General features: G+C 36.1%; 2 protein-coding genes across 3 annotated transcripts in view; one reads left to right on the forward strand and one right to left on the reverse strand.

Moving 5' to 3' along the window:
* Positions 1-56: 56 nt before the first annotated feature.
* Positions 57-1,977, forward strand: LOC6580904. The gene is made up of 3 exons (XM_002006665.4): positions 57-149; positions 216-692; positions 1,662-1,977. The coding sequence occupies exons 1-3, from the start codon at positions 103-105 to the stop codon at positions 1,867-1,869; spliced, it is 732 nt and encodes a 243-aa protein (XP_002006701.2). The 5' UTR covers positions 57-102; the 3' UTR covers positions 1,870-1,977.
* The window catches only part of LOC6580905 (calbindin-32), a 36,935-nt gene continuing 16,161 nt past the window's right edge, over positions 1,919-22,692 (reverse strand). Inside the window, exons 2-12 of one of the 2 annotated variants that reach the window (XM_015164529.3) lie at positions 20,193-20,464; positions 20,051-20,136; positions 19,860-19,949; positions 17,598-17,684; positions 17,303-17,443; positions 16,002-16,057; positions 15,895-15,940; positions 9,641-9,652; positions 4,389-4,445; positions 4,251-4,322; positions 1,919-4,170 (exon numbers count right to left, since the gene is read on the reverse strand). In XM_015164529.3, coding sequence (XP_015020015.1) covers positions 4,024-4,170; positions 4,251-4,322; positions 4,389-4,445; positions 9,641-9,652; positions 15,895-15,940; positions 16,002-16,057; positions 17,303-17,443; positions 17,598-17,684; positions 19,860-19,949; positions 20,051-20,136; positions 20,193-20,346 — 948 coding nt within the window. In that variant the 5' untranslated portion in view covers positions 20,347-20,464 and the 3' untranslated portion in view covers positions 1,919-4,023. The remainder of the gene's footprint in view (positions 4,171-4,250; positions 4,323-4,388; positions 4,446-9,640; positions 9,653-15,894; positions 15,941-16,001; positions 16,058-17,302; positions 17,444-17,597; positions 17,685-19,859; positions 19,950-20,050; positions 20,137-20,192; positions 20,465-22,692) is intronic. The other variant, XM_002006666.4, reaches the window with a different exon arrangement.

The raw sequence follows: 22,692 nt of genomic DNA on the forward strand, positions 1-22,692 counted from the left end.
TTAGTGTCCTGTTAATCTTAATGTTTTTGTGTTCTTTTTCTAGCATTTTTTACAAAAATTACTGGTATTTCAGTATTCCTATAAAATTCCAATTGGGCGACCATGTCGTTTGGGTGCATTACCAAATTGAATGTTAACATCAACAAGTGGTAAGTGAACTCGACAACTGATCTTGGTATTCGTATTGCAGTAATATCCCTTTGTAATATCCTCAGCCAAACGCACATCACGTATGCCAACAATTCAACGCGTTTTCTGATCAACAACCCGTCCGGCTTCGTTTTTCGTAGCATGGGCTCCACGGTCTGCCGCTGCTGCACGGATTGCGCCAGCCAGGGCATTGGCTTCCTTAAACGACATTTCGGACGTGGCGGAAGCATTCGGAAAACGCCTTCCCTATGCGATATGCTTTTATCTATTGGACTTAACGACTATGCGCATTACGAACCAAACGCCGTCGATCACAAACTCCAGTCCGATCAGATGGATGACGGAGACCATCAAGAGAGCGATGAGCAGCAGGTGAAAAAGCTCTTCACCTGGCATCTGGAGGATGTGCCCGTGGTGAAGCCGCAGCGTGCTACCAAAATTGTTAGGCGCAAGGGTCGATTGCAAGTGTCCTGTCTCGCTTGGCATTTGGACAGCTGCAAGTGGAGGAATTTTAGTGCCAAGGACTATGAGATGCCCAAATGGTATGGTATATATATATATACATATGTATATCGAACTATATATAAACTATACATATAAGTTTATATAGTTCGAGTATTATTTGCCCAATGTGTATACATTCCTTACAGATTATCTGAAAGGTATGAATGCAAATCTTTTCAAAGACATCTAAATTTTATTATACATTTGTCCAGTTCTGAAAAGCTTTGCTTAACTTTTTCGAGGTTTATTATTTGAACAATTATTACAACAGTATTAGCCATATAATTTATGAATGAGATCATTTTCTAATTTGGAAAATTAGGAAAAAATTGGATTCCCAAACATAAATACCCTATCATTGAGGTAATCAGTTTCATGGGTTATAGGGCATCGATTTGTCGCAATTTGTATTTAAATCTTATCGAGGGAATTTTATATTGTTCAACATTAGGGTATCAGTAGTTTCATTTTACTAGATGGGTATGTTTTCAGAAAATATTTGTATAGAGTTGATGGGATTGTTTTAAATAGTTCCTACTTCTCAATTATTTCTGTTCCATTATCAATGACAGAAGTTATGTTTTACGTTTATTCGACATTTGCACAAATAAAACTCGATTTTTAACGATCGATAACGATAATTTATTGAGTCGACTGAATGATACAAATAGGTCATGATAGTCGTTATAGCAAGAGCCCATTGAAAATGGAAATTTGACTAACTAGTTATGTCCGTCTGTTTGTTCGTTTTAGCACAATGGCCAATATTTGAATGTTTGGTAATATTTGATTGTTTAGAAGAAAGGCAGGATTTAGGGTCGAACAGTTTCGACTGGAGCACTCTATATTGTTCTAGACTAGTCTTTCACTTAATCATTAATATCCATACCTAAGATTCAGCTAGTACCATTTGTTGCCCTACTCCGATTTAGCATATATATATATATATATATATAGATTTACGTTTTAGAAACTAATACACTCTTCTTTTTTTTTTTACTAAATAGCCATTGCCTGAAGATCAAAGACACTATGGACTATATAGATGAGGTAGTTAACGGCGCAATGCCGACGCCGGAGCAGCAACAGTCGGTTATGAATTCAAATGGCAAACTGATTCCCGAAATGAATTCGAATATAATTGGTATTAATGCGTTGTTGCAAAAGTTGAATGAATTGCTTGAGGAACAGAATCGGGAGCAAGGCAATGTGTAGATGCAGAGGACTTGTAGATCCAACCACAATAGTATAAACAAATATGCTGTGTGTTTTTGAGATTGTAATCTATCAATAGTTTATTAAAACACCGTTTTTCATATCATAGAATTTTTGCTTGACATATATATGTATTGTATGTAGTATCTATATAAATAGATACATATATATATTTAGATATATGTATATATTTATAGTTAGTTGTAGTTTATAGTTATAGTTAATAATGTATTTCGGTATCGTGTTTTGAGAAAGTCCTCTCTGAAGCTGTTGTCGTATGTATATCATCTGATAATCCATCTTAAACATTAGCATAAGTAAGATATATAATATATAAGTTTATACGATATTTGTTTTTCTTTACTTGGCATTTTGTTGCATCGCACAGTTCTCTATAACATACATATATATATTTTTTTGTTATACTGTTATTGTTTTGGAGTTTTCTTTTTATAGATTTACATACGAAAATTTTCTGCGTTTTTGTTTTGTTTTAAAAGCTTAGTTAAATGTTTACTGAGAAACGTTGATTTTCTTTGGCTATTTTTTGTTAGGGGGGCAAATCAAAATTCTTAATTGAATAAATTGTTTTATACCAATAGTTGGCTTCAAGTATTTATAATAGCGATAGCACCTTAAGAAGAGTTTAAATCAATGTAAAGCGAATTTTCCAAATTTTCAGTTTCTGTTTTAGAATGTAGGTATATATATATATTTAAAGCACATTTAGATCAAACGTCATTAAAATCTGTAGATTCTCCTTTTTTAAATAATATTTGTTCTCAATTTGTCTGCGCTTAAGTTCCCTTTTAGGACCCGCCTCTGCATAATCCGTGCAGCCCTTGGACGAGCACGAGCACAAGTATGACATGTGTTCAAGGCGGGCGCTGGGGAGGCGAGGGAGTGGGTAGGTTGGTTGGTTGAAGAGGTCGCTTTCCAACTGTAAGTGGATTTTAGTTTTCTCTCTCATTTTGGTTTACCCACCTTCTTTTTTCATTCTTTTTCACCTGCCTCTGGACCGTGCTCGAGTGCCAATTGGCAGCTGTTTGTCGAGTGCTTTGATTGATGCTGGCTTGGGCTATACTTTTGGTAAAACTTATGCACTAAACTGTTTGTGGAATATACATAGATATATTTATCGTTAGCTTGTATTTGTTTGTGTGACTTCTTCTTGTCAAAAATTAAGGTAAATTTTCCAAAATAAATAAACTAAGCAGAAAAATCGCACGCATCAAAATATATATATATATATATGTGTGTATATTCATAATACAGTACATTTATATATATGTATATATAATTATTATAAGTACACACAATTATTAACAACAATTATCTAAAAAATTCCCACTACATAATAATTTATAATAATTTAAATTTCACATTTAATTTCTTTTTTTTTTTTTTTTTTTTTTTTTGTTTTATTGGTTTTTTGCAATAATTTGTTGAGTGTCCTTACTCTTAGCTAAGTTGTAATTAAGTCAAAATTAAATTATTTTCATTTTAGTTTAATATATAAATAAATATGCAATATATAGGAAATAGAAAATATAAATATTACGAGTACTTTGGCTACCCGAAAATTATTTCATTATTTTTAAAATCGATGTACTGAACTTTTTTATTTATTAAATATTTGTTGTATATTTTTCTGGCTGGTTTCGAGTTGCTTTTTCAAAAGTAATTTTTTTCAAGGTATTTAATATTTAATTTGTTTTTATTTAAAAATTTCCTTAAGAGGTTTTGCTTTACGAATACACATACATAATAATTTTGTTTGCTTTGTATTTTGGAGCTCTTGTTTTTAGGAAATAGACTTTCAAAAGCTTAACATGCATAAACATTTAATTAATTTGAAACATTTAGTTTGAATTAGCTTTTATATTTGTTTAATTATTTGCTTTTGTTTTGTAGATTTGCGCTTCATCAATTTGTTCTCAGGTTCGTTTCCTTTTTATTATTTTAATTTTAATTTTATAATTTGCATTTGGGAGGTTATGTCCTCGAGCTGCGCCTAGTTTGCGGGCAGTTTTATAAAGTAATCAAATTTGTTCATTGGCTTGCGGCCAAAAATACTCGCCCCATTTGCATTAGTTTACCCAAATTGGTAACAAAAATATATGTATATGTGTTGCGTTAGCTAGTTGGCCCAATTTACTGCTCGTCTTCGGGCGAGATTTTGGCCAGGGTTAAAAGTATCATGGTGAGCTCCTTGCGCGAAACTTTGCCGTGCTTATCGCGGCCGACGCCACGCATGATTGTCTCCTCAAAGGCAGCCAGATCCTGGGCATCATAGTCGTCCTGTATGCACAATATATGTAGTATATATAAATATATCGCTATCAATCTATAAGGAATGCCTAGCAGTTGTCTACACTTACCTTCTTGACCAGCTCGAGGAGATCCTTGAGAAAACCTTTCAGCTCCTCATTCTCAATGGTGCCGCTGTTGTCCTGTTTTCAAATAATAATATAATAATCCAATGCTATATAATATATATTATATATATTTGTGCTTACGCGATCGTATAGCGAAAATACTTTCTCAATATCCTCCTTGGTTAGCTTGGTGGCGCCCTGTTTTATGAGCAATTGAAAAGAAAGAGCATACGAAAAACGCATTGAAATAACTGAGAGTCCTGATTCTACATCAAATATATATAAATATTAATACACACACACTTTAGTCTTTGCGGGATATTTGTTTTTCAATGTCAACTGGCACATGGTTTTTGGGCCTCTAGTCTACATGTTTGTGATGTGTGCGCGTGTGTGTGTGTATATATGTCTGTTATGTGTTAACTATGAGTGTGTGTGTGGGCTCGTGTACTTGTTTATGTTATATTTATTTACTGTTCATGCAAAATCATTTATTCTCATGCTTTCAACTTTTTTATTATGCAATCCATGCCAGGCCCGTGTTTGTCTATGGAAATTCAAACCACACTCGCACACCCTCAAACGCATTTACACACATACTTACACACACACACACGTACATACATGTATGTGACCTGCATGCAAATCAATTTTCATTTACATTTTGCCATTCATGTTTGCATTCACTCAATCTCTTCATTCATATTACAGCCAATTTGTGCACAATTATTTGCACATTCCGGCGCACAAAAAACCCTAAAACAAAGCCCTGAGGGCAACCAAATGGAATGAGCTCCTTAGACACAGCTGCGTCGAAAAATGTTTGCATTACTTTTTTTTATATTACAATTAGAGATGGGTGCTTATTCGATATATCAAGATATACTTGAGTTAGTGAATCATGATATATCCTTCATTTCATGAAGCTGCATGGAGCCTGGCTGATTTGATGTTGATCAATACTAGATGCCAGCGAATGCTTGATATCAAATTTGATTCCATTCATCATCTAAAGCTCTTTTCAAATGTTTATGATTTCCATATTACTAACTATTTTTCTAGTTACTCTGCCATGTGTTTTTAGCCATTTTTTCGATTTAAAAAGTTTCGAAAATTCTTATTTTTTAACGCATTCTCCTCACGCACTTTTCTTCAATGATTCACGCACACATCTCTAGTGCGTTAGACAAACGTTTATATAGCCAGAGATTGCATACTTATGCGCATTATAACGAATGACTTAATTAAGCCGCGTCGTATTCGTATTTGTACTTGACTTTCCTCTGTCGACTCGTACATCTCGACTCTGCTCTCTCGGCTTCTCCCTTCCGTGGCTGCATTGCCCTTCCTACCTGAACGTTTTGGCAATTTGGTTTATGCGCTTGACATTAGGTAATTAATATGCATTAAGGTAAATTGCTAAATTTCTGTGGCATGCCATACCCTGTACCCACGGCATGGCAATGAAAATGGGTATATTAAATATGGGTACATATGTATTCAAAATGCGAGAGGAAATAATCGAGTCTTCTTTGAGTATAAATAGAAGGAAAAGAAATTGAGGAATCACAACTTTAGGTATTTATTATATATGTATTAAGCTTATAACTTTTTTATTGATATATATTTCGATGTATATATGAGCTACATATACAAGAATATATTCCTGATACTCGAATATTTCATTTCACTTATTTACTTATATCTGACTACTACATAAAACTCTCTACAGGGTATAGTCCATATTTATTCTCAATCGCTATGGGACTAGAGTAATGTAGCATACATTTCAGCGCTTACATTTGCAGCTTTCGCATGTGTGTCCGTGTGTGTGTGTGTGAGTGTGTTTATGTAGAGATAGAGATGTATGTGTTGTACGTTACAAGCGCCAGTTAGATTTATTGATTCCACTTCCTGTCCAACACACCCACACACACACACACACAGAGGAGAACATACATGCCTGCACCTTGTTTTTGGCTGCTTGTGGTTATGCAAGCAGGACAGGAAAGGACATGCAGGTGCGCAAGGGATTGGCCAAGGTTCGAGGTTTTACACCTGGCACCTAGCTTCGAGCTATCAACCATTCAAGTTCAAAGCCGCTGCAGGTGTTTCATGGCCCAAAACCAAACCGGAAACGGCTCAAATTTCGCTAGGCAGCAATTTGTATTATATGTGTGTGTGTGTGTGTGTTGAAAATGTTTGTGGGTTTGTGGTTCCCCTGAGGACTGATAACATTAATTTTGTTTGGACTTGTAAGCTGTTTTATAAACGACGCGTACGACAAAACGCAGTTACTTCTTCTGTCCCATATACCCTTTACTCAGTCAAGAAGTGTATATTGGGTTGGTGACATTTCATTCACCTCTAAATAGATTGTATATCTCGTATGAAATTGGTGGCTTATCTTTCATTTAGACTATTTTCTATTTTGTTTTTCTTCTTTCGAAGAGCAACTGAAATTAGTAAGATATTGGCGTCATACTCAGTTTAATCTCTTTAAATTGACTTGCCTCGCAAATGATATTTAAGTTATTGCAGACTATTTGTGATAGTATTTAGGACATATATCTCACTGAGTAACTATCAGTCGAGCAGACTTATCGAGAACCTATCGAATCGGTTATTTTGTGCGTACGTGTGTATGTTTTGGGGATTGGAAATCCATTAGTCGTCTGCCCTGGCAGCCGTTTTATCACATTGTTCTTAGCGTTATAGTATGTGTGTGTGTGGGCTTTAAAAAATACGAAAAATAAAGATGGGCTTAATGTTGAGCCTTGGTGTTTAATTTGTGCGCCAACACTTTTTCACACACCAAATTGTATGGAATTTATGCGGACGGTTGCCTGAAAGGATGCTTTGCATTTTGTCAGCGCTTGCCTCTGACAAATTGCGAAGCCTACAAAAGCCGTCACGTTCGCACAGCTCTGATAGGATGAAGTAATTATTTTATACTTCAACACTTTTGTAAACCATTGCCAGTTACGGACTTGGCGATGGCGGCGGATGTCTGCGGCTGCCATTATCCATATGGACAGCATCGGAAGGCATTCACACACACACACACACACACACACACACACAGACAGTAGCATAAACACACTCATCCTCGTTTACTGTCCTCTAAATTATGCAAAGGGTCACAGCTCAGGGTTGTATTTGGACCTTCATTAGATTTAAGCTGCGCACGTACATGCACTTATCGCCCATCTCCGGCAAGGTGGCTGTGCGTGTGTGTGTGTGTGTGTGTGTGTATCTAATTAGTATAGCACATAGTTCTCGTTTACTTATTGGATTGCTCGCAGCTCGAGCCCATTGAGGTTAGCTTAAATATTTGTTAAGTTCTGTGTGCTCCTATTTAAGCACTTGACTCTTTAGCAAAGTAATTAAGCCCAATTTACGGACCAGGTTGGCGAAGCTATTCTTACAAAATTTTAAATTTAGTTTAAAGATGTTTAAAAATTTATTAAATATACAAAATGAATTGTTGTAAAATATTTATTTTTATTTCATATTAGCTAGTAAAATTAAAATGTTCTCTACGAATTCGATGAGTTTAGTTTATACAGGTTTTATACCAATTTATATACATCGATTTTAGATGTTGAAAAAAAATCAATTCAAGTTGCTTTCCTTACAAGTTGATAGTCTTCTGCTTCAGCAAGCTGAGCTAATCAAGCTCTGCGTTTAGTTCTTTGAGCTATCAAACAGACCACAAGCATCTCGAGATGTTCACTTGCACACACATACACAGTCACATGCAGCGAACCTCGCTCACCTACACACTTTTCTCACACCCACTCTGTTGCGCAGTTTATTTGCCAAACATGCCAAAAAAGAATTATCAAAAATAGAAAAAGCGGTTCGAGGAAAGCAAAGCAAACACACAGCAGACCAGCATGCATATAAAAGCTAAATGTAGTATAGTTGTAGTTGGTGTACTATGTATTTATAGAGATCTATATATAACATTGTACCTATACAAAATGTGTATAGAAATACATAGTAAACTAGAGTTAAAGGGTATGCAGTTAGTTTTCCATAGTTACATCAACAAAAGATAAATCAGTCGCAAAAACAAAATATGCTAAAGTCATTGGGAATTGTATTTGTTTTTTTTTTTTTTTTTTTTTTTTTATGAACAAAACAAATTGAATTCCAAAATATCTTTTGATAAAGACTAAAAGCTTGGGTCGATCAAGTGGGCGGTATTTTATATTGGAAATGTAAATTTCCTTTTGTTCATGGCTAAATAAATACAAGTAGTGTGTATGTATTTATTTTTATTTTTATTTTTTTTTTGTGTTGAATACTCTTGCAAACAACTCTATAATTTGATTGCTTGAAAATCCGATATAGATTTTGATGCTTTGAATTACTTAAGTTTTATTGGTAACTAATTGGTAATGTCATTAATTATTCATTGAATTGATTTGTCAAGTTAAATGCATTTAAAGAAATCAATGAATTATTGAACTATTTTGTATTAAGAGTCTCATTCGAGTGGATGGAAATAATGATAATACTAAAAATATTCAAAATGGGTTTGAAAATGTTAGTAATATTTTTCAACAATAGAAAGAATAATATGAAAAATAAATTATGAAATAAATGATATAATAATAATACTGTCGACGTTAATGGCCATGATAAAATATCTTTTTCTTAGCTAAGGTAAAAAGTAGTGTAATAATGAAAATGAATGAAAATTTATAAAAACTATTATAAATAATATAATGATAATAAAATATTAATTAATTAAAATGATATTGATGGTATGCAACAAATTCCAATGAAAAGTAAAGCGCTCACACAAGAATTAAAACTAAGCTAAAATATAGATTATTAATACACATTACGGTATTAGGTATATTTTAGGTTTGTATTCTTCTTGAATGTGCAAAAAGTTAAGAAACAAAATATTGATGAACTATTTTATCGAATTCAGGTTATATAGACTTGCTTTGCGTTAAACCAGCTTGAATATGGGATTACATTTAAGTTGAGGCAAGTTCATATAATCTTGAGTCATAAAGCTTAAATTAATTAAATGAATTTAATATATGAAGAGATGAGAGGCTGGCTTGCACATGAACTAAGCAAATAGGCCAAATAGACTTGCATCAAACGCATCCACATTTATGTAAGCTATCGGCCTGAGAATATAGAGTATACAATTTTATAGATCAATATTTTTCTCTGCTATCTGCAAGAGTATTCAATGCTTGGCTTGGCCCAAGCCAATTTTGTTGCTTTATATGTTTACGGGTGTTCACTGTTGTTTGCTGTTGGTGGCTGTATTTTTTTGTTTTTGTTTTTGTTTTGTATTCCATTTGGTTGGGTAACAACGCTAAGTTTTTCGCTTTAGTTCGGCGTGGATGGTAAATACTTACATCGATGCCCTCCTGGAATACGAGTACATGTGTTTTTTGTTTAGTTGTTGTTGTAGTAGTAGTAGTTGTTGTTGTAGGCAGTGCATATTGATTGTTGTAGTAGTTGATGTTGTTGTAGTTGATGTCGATTTTATATACAGCATTTATTTTTATTTATTGTAAAATTGATTGATTTTTTTTTTTAATATTTATTTTTTTATTGTTTTGCAGCCATTTTAGTGTCGAGTTTTTAATCGATTTAGTTTTAGTTTTTGATTTTGTTTTTTGATTTGTTCATATTGCGAAAAGTGGAAAAGTAACATTTGTTGCAGCCAAAATTTACATCACGTGCAGAGTATTTGAATATTTTTGTAGTTTTGATTGTCGTTTACAAAGGTTTTGTTGATTATAAAAATGTACAAGTGTTGATTGTTGTAGATATATATAGAGTTATATAAATATATTTATATGTAGAGTTCATAGGTAGAAATATATGCATAGAGGTAAAAGGTAAATATATAGATACAGTTTGTTGGTTTTTTAGGTAGTTGCAGTAGTTGGTTTAGGCATAGATAGTTGCAATATAGAAGGGGTTAGGCGGGGAATGGAAAAAAGAAAGTCAGAAAAATAGTTGATAAAGTTCTGCTTTTGTTTTGTATTTGTAAATTAAAAATTATATTAGCTAGAAATATATGCGCACTAGAGCTAAATAATTGCATAAGAATTGTAATTGAAATAACTTTATTTGGCTGCTGGTGCGCAGATTGTTCAAATTGCAATTAGTTAAGTCTAAGAATGTTGGTTAGTAAGCTAAGATACCAGCTAGAATGCAGCAAACTAAAATTATATAAGATATTAAGTATACGTCTAGTTAATCATCAGGCAAGACCAATTCAAGTTAAGGCAATGGTTTTTAGTTGCTGTTATCTTATTTTATTTACTGCTGCTTAAAGGTGCAAAGAGTTTCAAAAAATAAAGATAATTCCTTTTTATTTTGTTTTTAACAAACCAAAAAATACTTAAAATTGTCCGTGTCTGTCTGAGGGGCTGACGGCTGGCTCGTTTTTATCTGCTCACGTAAGCTGACTGCAGTTAATGGCACCGCAGAGAGCGTAAACAAAAATATGCACCTTAGTGCTGGGCCCGGAAAAGTTAAGTGAAAAAGCCAAGCCAAACCACCGAAACGGCCAGCAAAGGCCTGATCCCTGATCCCAGCACCAAACACCACCCACCACCGACCCACTACCAGCCACAATGCAATTACAACAAATTTGGGCAGCCGCATTTGAACCGAAAGTTTATCCACAGCAGCGCATTTTGAAGTTGCAGTAGCTGCTGAGGCCGCAGCAGCCGCAGTAGCTCTTGTGCATTATTTGCGACACACGCGTCGTATACGTGATGTGCATTAGCATAAGCCGTTCCGGCACATTGGCATAGCGCCAAGTCGGTTGCCGGCTGCCGCCTGCCCCTGAAAAATGCCGTGTCAAGCGGATGCCTTTAAACACTATGCAGCAGCAATTTAGTTTTAATGCCGCACAACCATAAAATGCTTAAATAGCATTACATAAAACTGTGCAAATTTATGTTGAAAGGCGAATTTCGTGGAATTTAGCTAAAACTAAATAGTTTGCAATTGAGCGGCGAGCGAGCTTATCAAATGTGTTTGCGAGCGCATGAAATTGCATTAGCATTTTGAATTATTTTCAACGATGTACTGCAAAGCCACAGATTTGTGCATATTATTTTGATACGCCCTTCTATAAAAACAAACATTTCACTTGTCGAGAGGAGAAGCTTACAGTGAAAAATGCCGCCTGTGTAAAAATTCCAGCTAAAGAATTTGTGAGAATTTTGAGGTGAATTCTATGAATTTTAAACATGAGTTAAATAAACTGAAAGAAAATGCGAAATACACATACTTTAAAAAATTTAAAGCATATTTATTTTATTTAATATACTTGAATTTTAAAGATTTTTAAATATGAGATAAAATACTAAATAAATTTTATAAAATATTTACATATTCGTTTTAAATATGAATTGAATCAACGAACAGGAATTGCTAGAAAAATATTTAAAAATATTTATTGCACATTCATTTATTTAATATTCAAAATCTCAGTCGGTCTCAATTCAAAAAAAAAAAAAAAAAAAAAAAAAAACATTTTTAATGTTATTCCAGACTTGTGAGCTTTCTTGTTATACGAAAAGGATCCTTTAAATGCTTTATAAATGTTATATGTATATACTTTTATATCACATAGGGTCTCTCTTTGGGCTGGGCTTGAACTTGCGCCCACTATAGCAGTTTTGGCTAATGACAATGTCCACTTAGACAGCTCTGTTAGCAGGCTAATTTTCTGCTTACATTCCATATATTGTCCCGCCCCTTCGCTTTTGCTATGCAGTGTAATTGAGGCTGGCAATTACCTGGCTGGCATTTTACCTGGCTGTTGCAGTCAACATGCCGTAACTCATAAGTCTTGCGGCTGCCACTTGCTGGCTGTAAAAATGTTGATGCATGCTTATATTTTCATTTTTACTTTTATTGCGCAATGGAATGGGCGCCGGCACAGCTTTCCGTCAGACTTGATGCGCATTATGTTATGGCCAAATGGGCTGGAAATGCCAATTTAATGGCTGCTTAAGCTTGCAGCGTTTTATTGCGCGCCCTGCTGCAACAAAGTCGCTAGAGTCCAGGTGAATGCTTATCTCGCAGCTGCAGGTGCCTCGCGGCTTCATCTAAATTATGATTTAACGACAGCTGCATATGGCCAGCCAATGTGCATTATAATTGGAGTAGAGAAGCTGGCGCTTTAAGCATCTGCTGCCGTATCAACGGCTGCCACATCAACGGCTTGCTGCTTGCCACATGTTACGTTACTGTCTCCTACATGCATCGGGCGTGGCACCAACAGACAAGGGAGTTGCCAATAAAAGCCAAATAAAATGTCGGCGTGCACTCAGCTATAACAATGGGCAATGGCTGACTTTCGGTTGGTGTCTGGTGGCGAACTGTAAATGTGGCTCGCGTTGGCCATGCTTGTGCACATCACGCATTCGCCGCGTTGCACAGCATTTGCAATACCATTGGCTTTGGCTAGAGCCAGACTATGCAAATCGAACAAAGCCAACATTGTAAACTGAAGCGATCAGCTCTGCTATCAGTTGTCGCTAAAACCACTTGTCAAGTGCGGTTAGTGTGGTTTAATTAAAATTGCGCATACGCCATGTGACACCAAATGTTGCTGCACTCTTCAGAGAGCGCATAGACAGTTTAAGTTTTCAGCCAAAATACGATATCTACACGATATATTTGTATGGGTGTGCATCACGTACATTTGCTGCAAATAACAATAAGCTGGCAACTGTCGCATTGCAATGCTTCGCTGCTCCTTGTCGAAGTCAGTTGATTAACAACAATAGCGCAATCCGGAAGGGAAAAGCCAATGCCAAGCCATGAAGCTGACCACGGACAGGGTTGGACATCTGCTGGCGTTACATGCGCCAAAAGTAGCTGTAATAGCAAAGAGTTTGCTCAAGGAATGCTGCTGGGCATAGACACACACACATGCACGCACACACGCACACAGAGTTCCGACCTAATCCATATGTTAGGGTTTGTCAGGAGATTGAATTTGTGCCGTAGTTGAGCTATGTGAGCTAAGCAAACACAGGAAACTTAACTTGGTGTAGCTGGAAAGCTTAGCTCATGAAAGTCAATAGCAAAGGAAATTACTTCAGGTTTGTTATTGAATAATATTTAAATATCTAGCAAGAACCTACATGTAGATACTAGGAGGAGTAAAGTAAGGAAAACATATAAAATTACTCAATATTTAAATTCATTTTATATTCTCTTTTAAATTCTTTAAATTGATTTTTTAAATGTTATTTTTTTTTTTTTTTTATTAAACTTTGAGGTTTTAAGGCCTTTAAATTAAGACTATTCTTTTTATAAAAAATAATAAAAATAATAAATTGGTTTATACGATTTAAATTAGAATTTACAAATGACATACAGGCGAATATTTAATTTTATGAGTTTTGGTAATTGCATTATTATTTTATTTACATTGAGCCAATCTCCTATCAATGGCTTTGTTTGTACTCATACTTGAACAGTGCAAAGGGTTGGTATTACGTTGAGTTAGGAACAGAGCCTCCACACTTGCTCAGTGCGCGCAATCAGTTCAATAAGTTGATCCCAAACTCGAGTGCATTTCAGTCTTGACTACCCCTTGTGCATGCCTTTTGTTCGGCCTCAAATCCTGCTGAGCATGCTGAAAGGCCACGTGATGTGAAACGAACAGAAAATATTCTGGCAAATATTGCAGTCAAAGTTAGGAGCAGCGTGTATGGTCGTGGCAAAGTTATGGCCAACTTGGTTTTGCTATGTGGCCTGGTGACCAATTACGTTCCGGCCAGCATCCAAGAATCAGTCAGTTAGTCAGTCGGTTAGTCAGTCAGTCGGTCAGTCAGTCTGCCAGCTGCTCGAGTCGGCTACAACAATGGCCCACAAGAGAGCGCGGCCAAGTGGACTGAAGTCGAGCCGAATTGTGCGCTCCATTTAACCCCCAATGGGCGCATTTTGAGCAGACGCTGCGCTTAAATATTAAATGCTGAATAAATTCTGAAATGTGACCAACAAAAATTCGCACCCGTTCCCTAGCTCAAGCTCTGTATCGACAGCAATGTCACTTAATGTCCCGCAATTGTGCTGCCAGGTGACAGGTGTTCTGTGTTTAATTACAAAGTCAAAAGTTTTGGTCGAGCCCGATTGTATTTATAATCAGCAGAAACTGATTTCTTTGCCTATTTGCCACAGGAAAAATCACGAAAGTCGGCTTTTTATTGCTCGCCCATTGAAGCGGCAGACAAAAGCAGCTGACGCAAGATAAATATATATTTAAGGGATGACAATCGGGTTCTCTGGGCTGTACTGGAATTGTTTTCAGCCTACCAAAGGGGGAATACTTCACTCTCCTCCCACTGAAAGAGGGAAGTCAAGAGTAAAACGAACAAACAGCGCACACAGGTGTTTGATTTTGCTGTCTCCTGTGTTCTTTGACATCACGCATACGCCGTGGTGTACGCCTTATTAATATACTCTGTTCAGAGAGTGAAAACGAGTATAATGAGCGAGCATTCTCAAAGTGATTGTATATTTATTGTTATGAAGTCTTAAGTCTTGCTGAAGTCTTAATGTTTCATGGAGATACTGTAAGATATACATACATATAGATATTATATTTGTATATATATATATTTATATATAGAAATACATGTGTAAATGTATAATATATAATATTTATAGTGTATATATAGAATTACTATCTTTTCATAGATTACAACTTCAAAGCTATGGGCTCAAACAGAGCTTTAAGCTTTACTGATTAATGACCAATACATAAATATCACGTATACACCACGATGGTTGTCTCAATAGATTGTGCTTAGATAGTGCAGCTGAGGGCAGTAAATTTTGTATATATGCTGGTACATATCCATAAAAATTGTAGCCCATAAAGTTTTTGAGAAGTACAATAATCATGAGATCTCCAATCAAAGTATAACTGTAAATTTAGTACTTCGATTATGAAGTTAATATAACGTATACGTCATGCTGGCTGCTTTGTTTATTTTTTTTAAAATAATTTAGAAACAACAAATTTCATTTCATTTCATTATGAACAAAAAACCCCTGGTTATTCGTAAGCTAGGCATATAAACCGCAATTCTTAGTCGTTCAGCTATTATCTTAGCTATTGCTGTGTTGCCTCTACAGTTACTGAGTCACCTGATTTATTTATAGTCAAGGCATTTCTATTGGCCCCAGCTGAAGCATTGAACAGTCGGTTACAGCCGTTGGCAACGGCAGCTGCTGCTCCCTGATTCATTGTTTTTTGCTGCGCAATGCAATTTCATAGCGTTTGTGCGCTTCGCTGGCTTTTTATTTTACGTTTATAGAGCAAAACGTGGCTGATAGGTCTTTGAGCAGACACAGACAGTAAAATGAAAATAAATAAAAATAAATAAGAGACAAGGTAATAAAATCATACGCATTGCGCTTGCATAGATAATTGGCTTGATGTTTAGTCCAGGCGGCAGCTAGTTAATAACTAAAGCTAAAGCTAAAGCTAAATTTAACCTATGTGCTAGTGTAAAATATAGTCACAAATATATGTAGTTTGAGTTCTTGGTCAGCCTCAGCTGACTGGCTAGCGAAACGTAATTTCCTCGTCTCAATGTCTATCATAATACTTGGCACTTACCTTGAATACCTGACGGCAAAGGAAGTTCTCTTTAACCGGAAGTAGTCTGTAATAAATAAGTTCGGCATTTTTGTCATTGACAAGCACTGCGGCATTGCTCTACTTACTTGGCCATTTCCGAGAGCTGCAAACGACCATCCTTATTGGCATCGAACACTTGAAGCTGTTTTGTGTGAGAGAGAAAGGCAGAAGGGGAGAAGGCAAACATAATGAGCTCAATGACAGAACTTTTATACCTAATTAATGATACATAAATTGGTTGTGTCTCTGGAGGCCACGTATACCAGCCCCAAGAATAAACACATTCTCGTAAATCGACTTAAGTAAGTTGCAAAATGCTCTCTTCGCATGATTCTGTTTGCCCTAAGTGCAAGTCGTGCTAAATTTTAGCCGGCATATATACAAATATATATATTTCGCAATTCGTTTCTCGGAAAATCGAAATAAATTTTTCATGGTCGATTCGTTAGGCGGAGCACTCTCGAGGGTTTTGCTCTTAAAGTTTATGTTATTCATTTATTGTTTCTTTTCTTTTGTTTTTGTATGTGTTTATTGATTGTCTGCTTAAATTGAACAACTAAATTAGTTAAGCTAATGTTAATATTTTATTACTTGAGAAAGGCTCTGGCAAATTTAATCAATTCTTCATTTCAACTGTTTTGAATTGTCTAAATACAAAAAAAAAGAGTCTGACATCAATTTGGATTTCAAATGTGTATTAAAATAGGCTTGAAAACTCAAATTCCACTGATAAAATACATTTCTCGCAGCTTTTATGGCTTTGTAGATAATGCAATAAAGTTTTGTTTTAAACGATGTCATATTTAATTTTATTGCTGGCCCATCTTATATAGAAACAATTTGTTGCTGAATTTTCTCAACTGCATTTAATCTTTGACAACTTTTCGCTTCTATCTTCAGCGCTGGCAATTTAACTTGCAAATGAGTTGCGAGTTTCGCCAGCGTGCTACATTTTTATCATCATTTATTGTGATACGTGCACCGAAAATAATGTCTAGAACGGAGGAGTCTATGAACCAGGCACAACTTATCACAAGCAAGCCCGAAGAAGACGAAGAAGAAGAGAGTGTGATGCGGCTGCCTTAGGAGTTGCAGACACAACAAACTGTGTGGCACACACACACACACATATATATGTATATATACATCTGCTTGGTGTTTTTCCATTATAAAGTTTTTAATTAACATCACTTTGAGTGCATATAAATTGCGGCGCAGATTCGCATAATTCTCGCCACGCCAGAAATTAATTGCCGTATTTTACGCTTGACTTGGCAAACAAAGTGTTGAGGACAACATTGACATTGAGTGGTCAGTGATTTTTGCTAGCATGACACTTGGTTATAATGAACTATGATTTATCTAGCTAAATATTATGTATACGCACCATGGTGTCTGTGTATTCAATGAGCTTATCCTCGGAGACATCATTGATCTTTTTGGCCTCTTTGAGCAAGTCACGTAAGAAATTCTTTAGTTCATCCGCCTCAATGTACCCAGAATTATCAGTGTCGTATTCACGCCAGATCTAATCGACCAAATAGCATCGTGAGAAAAATTAATTAGAGGGAAATATTCGGGGACAGCCTTGGCTTTCCTCTCGGTCCGCTTGGCCAGTCCTCTAGGAGGAGCCGAGCCATGGGGGCTGCCCCTTGTTTAACGCCTCGTTGACCAGCACTTACCTTCATGAATTCGACGCTTGATTCCAAGGGGTTATCGAAGCGGAAGAGCAAAAGGAAATTTTCTTCCATGGGCAAAAGTTGGGCAAGCTGTAAATACATTAATTTTCGAAAGAAAAAGGAAGAGATATGTGTTAAGCGAAAATACTTTAGTGCAGGCACTTGAACTTGAACTAACTTTAAGCATAATTTTCGCTTCAAGCATGTACTGAATGTGAGAAGTGTGAGCAATGCAAGCAATTGGAGTAAGTTTGAGAAAGTAAATTTTTGTAGAGAAAGAAAGTGTAATAAAAACAATTACGCACTCATAACAAAACTACGCTGTTGAAAAAGTGGGCAAATATTAGAGATGAGAATAAAAATCGTGGCATTAAACATGACTCAAAAGAGTTAGTGGACTAGGAGGATAAATATCACACAGTATCAAACGAATTTTTGAAATTCATATCACTTTCCATCAAATTATTATTTATCAGTGCAAGTTAATGCTGTGTTGGGAGAATTTAATCAAGATTAAAGCTGATTCCTCTTCAACATAGGAAACCTAGTTGCCCTTCGAGTCTAAAGTATACATTAAAGCAAACTTGCTGCTCTATCACTGCAACTAATCGATAAAACTAACAGAAATTCAAGTAAATCGCCTTTCACAATACGGGAATCAACATTTTGCAGCTGAAATCTTAAGCCGCTTGTATGAATGGCTGGGGCGGAGAACGGGCGGCTGCTCGCCGGAGTTTGTGCTTCAATTTCACTGAAAATATTTTGCCTAACTAAGCCCGAAGGCTGTAATTTCTTTCCCCGTGGCAGACGAATTGCAACTCAAAACTTTTGCTGCATAGTTAAAGTGTCGATTCGAATTTCAACCAAAACTGGCAACTAAATGCCGCGGCATGCAGAAAGTTGCTGCTTTTAATTTCATTAAACAACAATTTAGATATTTTTTGCCAGCACTTAAGTTAATTACACTTTGGCTGTGCTTAGGCAAATAGAACTGTAGCGAAACGAGAACCTTGAAAGCAGCAGACGAAAACTGAGGAAAATGTTCAATATGCCAAAATCTCAGATGTGCTACATGGCGTATGCGTAATACTTTTGTAAGGAAATGAATAAATGATGAATGATTCGGGTAGCTGAGTGCTTTTTGAAGTCACAAAGGGTTCGGACAAAACAATAATCAGAGATAACTAGAAACTGCTACCTGGCACAAACATTCTCTCATTTATCATGTGGGGCCAGGTGACAATGTAGGCAACAGTCGTTCCTCTCGTGTCTCTCGTTCATTCAATTTTTAAAGCCACTCGAAATACTATTGCTGTGTCGGCGGCTGTAAGCCTCAATTAAAAACTCATTTTAAGGAGGTAGCGGGAAAAACTTTTTCGTAGACCTTGGCGCAAAAGTTGGGGCCTTGGCAAATGGCGAAATGGCCAAATAAATTATTGAGCCACAGCAAATTGGCGCAGTCAGACAGCGACAAGGAAGAGCAAGAGCGAGTGCGGGGGTGAGAGTGCACAAATGTTACAGCATCATTTAAAAAGCAATTTCCAAAACGCAGCAGCAAATGTGGAGCAAGACTCTCCCTAGAGATGGACGACTGTTGCCAACATTTGGGCAATAAAACACGAAGCACGTGTGATCCAAGATGTTGAGGTAAAGATTTCAAGGCAAGAGGTAAACTAATATGGATTTATTATAAATACTAGTTAGATATATTTCTTTAATATAAATATTTTTGAAGGCTCTGAAATTGTTTATTGTAGTAATAAGTAAATTTTTAATCAGATTAGAATTGTTTTATTGTCTGTAGTCTTGTTTACTCATTTCGAGTCCCATTAGAACTGGCTTAAATTGGGCTGTTATCATATTAGTTCTTGTCCCTCTACATTCTACATCTACATTCATGTGTTGCTTTAGTTTGTGGGTTAACATGAGTCAGGTGGAGCTGTGTGTACTCGTGCTTAAGCTGATGTTGACCATCAATAGACAACATGCTGCAGAGTAATAGCAAAGCACGCGCAAATTGAAACTTCGACTGGGACACGCGCTCAGTGCTAAGCTCCGAAATAGATGTCATGGAAAGATATGCACGTACAGCAACATTGCGCAAACGACACGTGTGGGCGTGGCAGAGCGTAAAATAAGCGAAAGCAACGGCAGACAAAAAGAAAAGCAGCTTAAAATGTCGCTGGAAGTTCTAAAACAGCAAAGCTACAAACAAATATGCTTAGCAGCTGTGAGTGAGCTGAGCATAAAATGCATGTGTCTTACCTCTCGGATATCGATTTTGCCATCCTGATTATCATCGTAGGCCTCCATGAAGCAGGACTTCAGCTCCTCCAGCATTGTGTCGGTGACAGCCTGAATGAAGATGAGTGAAGAGGAGCGATAGAGCAGAAGAGAGGAATTTTGATGAGGTTTTGATAGCATAAATGGAGAAGTTCCTTTTGTCTCCTGCTTACCTCTGGACTTATGTCTGTCACATTGGCACTGGACACAAACTCACGCAGAAAGCCATCCAGCTCGGTGCCCTCAATATAGCCGTTGCCTGTAAAATAAGTAAAGTCGAGGCAGTCGAATAAAGAGCGATTTGTAAATACCCACCGTCCTTATCGTAGTGTGCCCACACATCCATGAACTGATTGGCTGATAGTTTCTTTAGCTCGCGCGATTCGGGATCGCGATATTGGCGCATAAAGTTGTGCGCCTTCTCGATTTGCACGCGCTTGGCGGCGGCGGCAGCTGCGGCAGAATCCATTTTACGTTATGGCTTATATATATATTTTCTCAATTTATATATATATATATATATTTATGTCTATAAATATATATATATATATACTAGATTTGAGTGTGTTGTTCGCTGCTGGCGTAATCTGCAAATAAAAGGAGCGCAGCAATTGGTGTTTTATATTTCAATTGAAATGCGATTTATTGGCAGTTACGTAAGGCAATCGAAATGCGCTCAACATGAAAAACTACTTTCAACTATCCCCTAGCCCGGCTCTATCTGTGGTGCACCAACCCTAAAGTATTTTCAATTAGCTGTTGTATATTTCAAAACATTCTGAGAGAAAAAATCTAAAAATTAAATCAATTAGTTTGACAGCCAGTTCATTATTGGCTTAGCGTGTAGACAGGGCGTGAGGCCTTGTGTGCATGTCCCTGTGGGTGGAGCTTTAAATTAATAGCATACAATACACACACACACATACAAAAATACGCCTGTGTACGTGCGTGCACAGACACGCACACACAAGCAGAAGCGCCCACATAAACACAGCTTTGAGCTGCCGCTGCGCTGACCACGGGACGTCCGTGCAACTATTTGAGAGCTTGGAAAAATTAAGAGAACGCACATTTTCATTTGCTCTGCAGACACTTGAACACACCCTTCCGATTTCTATATATTATAATTATATTTATTGTAATTATTATGTCTATTCTGAAATCTAATTGACTAAATAAAAGACTCATGTATATGCAACATTTTAATAATGTAGCTGTATTTATTTTTTATTTTTATATTTTTTTTAGATTTGCTAAATTTAAATTCATTAACAAAAGTCAAATTTTAATTATATGGGAAAAGTATTATGACAGAGTTATTTTCAACAATATTTGCTATTTGCTTGATAACACAATAAATAGTATTCGATTATATATGTATATACAGAAATAAATATATAAATACACATATAAATTAATGAATAAATTAAAAACCTTTTGTATCTTAACTACTTTTTAATTTATTTATATTTTAATTTATAGATGAAATGAATGAAAGAAAAACGTTGTATATAATAGTTACATATTAATTTTATTTTTTTTTTTAAATTTATAGATGGACTAATTAAAGAAATAAGATGAATATAGAACTATTAAATCGCGGAAATGATTAAGTATTTCAAATAAGTTTTGTAATTTTTCTGTTTCTCGCATATTTATTGGAAAAAGTAAAATGGAAAACTATTTTTAAAATATTTTTTATTTTAATAAAATACTCTTAATATGATAATTGTGATCATGTTGATAATCTATAAAATATACGGCCTTAGTTTTATGCGTATGTATTTTTGAATGTATAAAAATGTTTCAAACTTTTCTATACTTAAATAGAAAGTTGAACAACCCTCAAAAAATACTCTATAAAATGTTATTAAAAAAAGCGCAACTAACAGGATTAGAGCCAACACGCAACAAAGTTGTGTGCGTGAGTTTGAGTAAGTGTGTGTGTGCGTGTATGTGTGTGTGTGTGATAAGCTTCAACGAAATGTGGCATGTTCTCGCTGCCTCTTTCGCTTGCAACTCGCAGCTAGCTTCGTGCAGAGTAAAGCGCTGCAGGGTGAATCGCCTCAGTCCGACTGCCCTGACCCGACCCGACGCCCACGTCGGATCATATCAGCAACGAGCGCTGTGAGTTAAATATGTACTTATGTTTATAAGAAGGAGAATGCGATATAAATTGCTTTACAAAGCAAAATAACAAGCATAAATTACTGTGCTTTTGTTATTGTTGTTGTTGTCGGTTGTTGTTGTTGTTGCTGCTTGTCTGCTGTGCGGTAGCTGCGGGCGTTGAAACAAAGCAACGATTCGCAGCAACAACAAAAATATTGAAAAGAAAAAGAAAAACAAAAACAATTTGAGGATGAGACGACGGATGAGCTGCAGCTCCAGTCGCCGCCGCGCCAGGATGTGCACTAAGCGTTTGTCCTGCTCGGAAATTGCGGGAGGCATTTTGTCTGCTGGCTGCGGCTCCTGTGGCATATCCACTTTACGGCGGACACGGCCTGTGCGTCACGGACATGTAGCCACCCATTTTTTTTTAGTCTTTCGCACAGCTGCCGCTAAATGAGTTGGGCAACCTATCACAATCAATGCGGGCTCATGGGGGCAACTTGTTGCCGTTGTTGTTGTTGTTTTTCTGTTGCTTTTGTGCAGTTTTGTAAAGTATTCTAATTATGTCATACATTTTGTAACTCCTAGCGTTTGTATACAATATACAATATTTTAAATTGAATGCAAGAAGCAGAATTTTCGATTCAAACGATATTCAATAATATATGACAGTAGAAATAGAGGTAATTTTTACGAAAACTTATTT

Source organism: Drosophila mojavensis, unplaced genomic scaffold, assembly GCF_018153725.1.
Source record: "Drosophila mojavensis isolate 15081-1352.22 unplaced genomic scaffold, ASM1815372v1 contig_81, whole genome shotgun sequence".
NCBI classification, from domain to species: Eukaryota; Metazoa; Arthropoda; class Insecta; order Diptera; family Drosophilidae; genus Drosophila; species Drosophila mojavensis.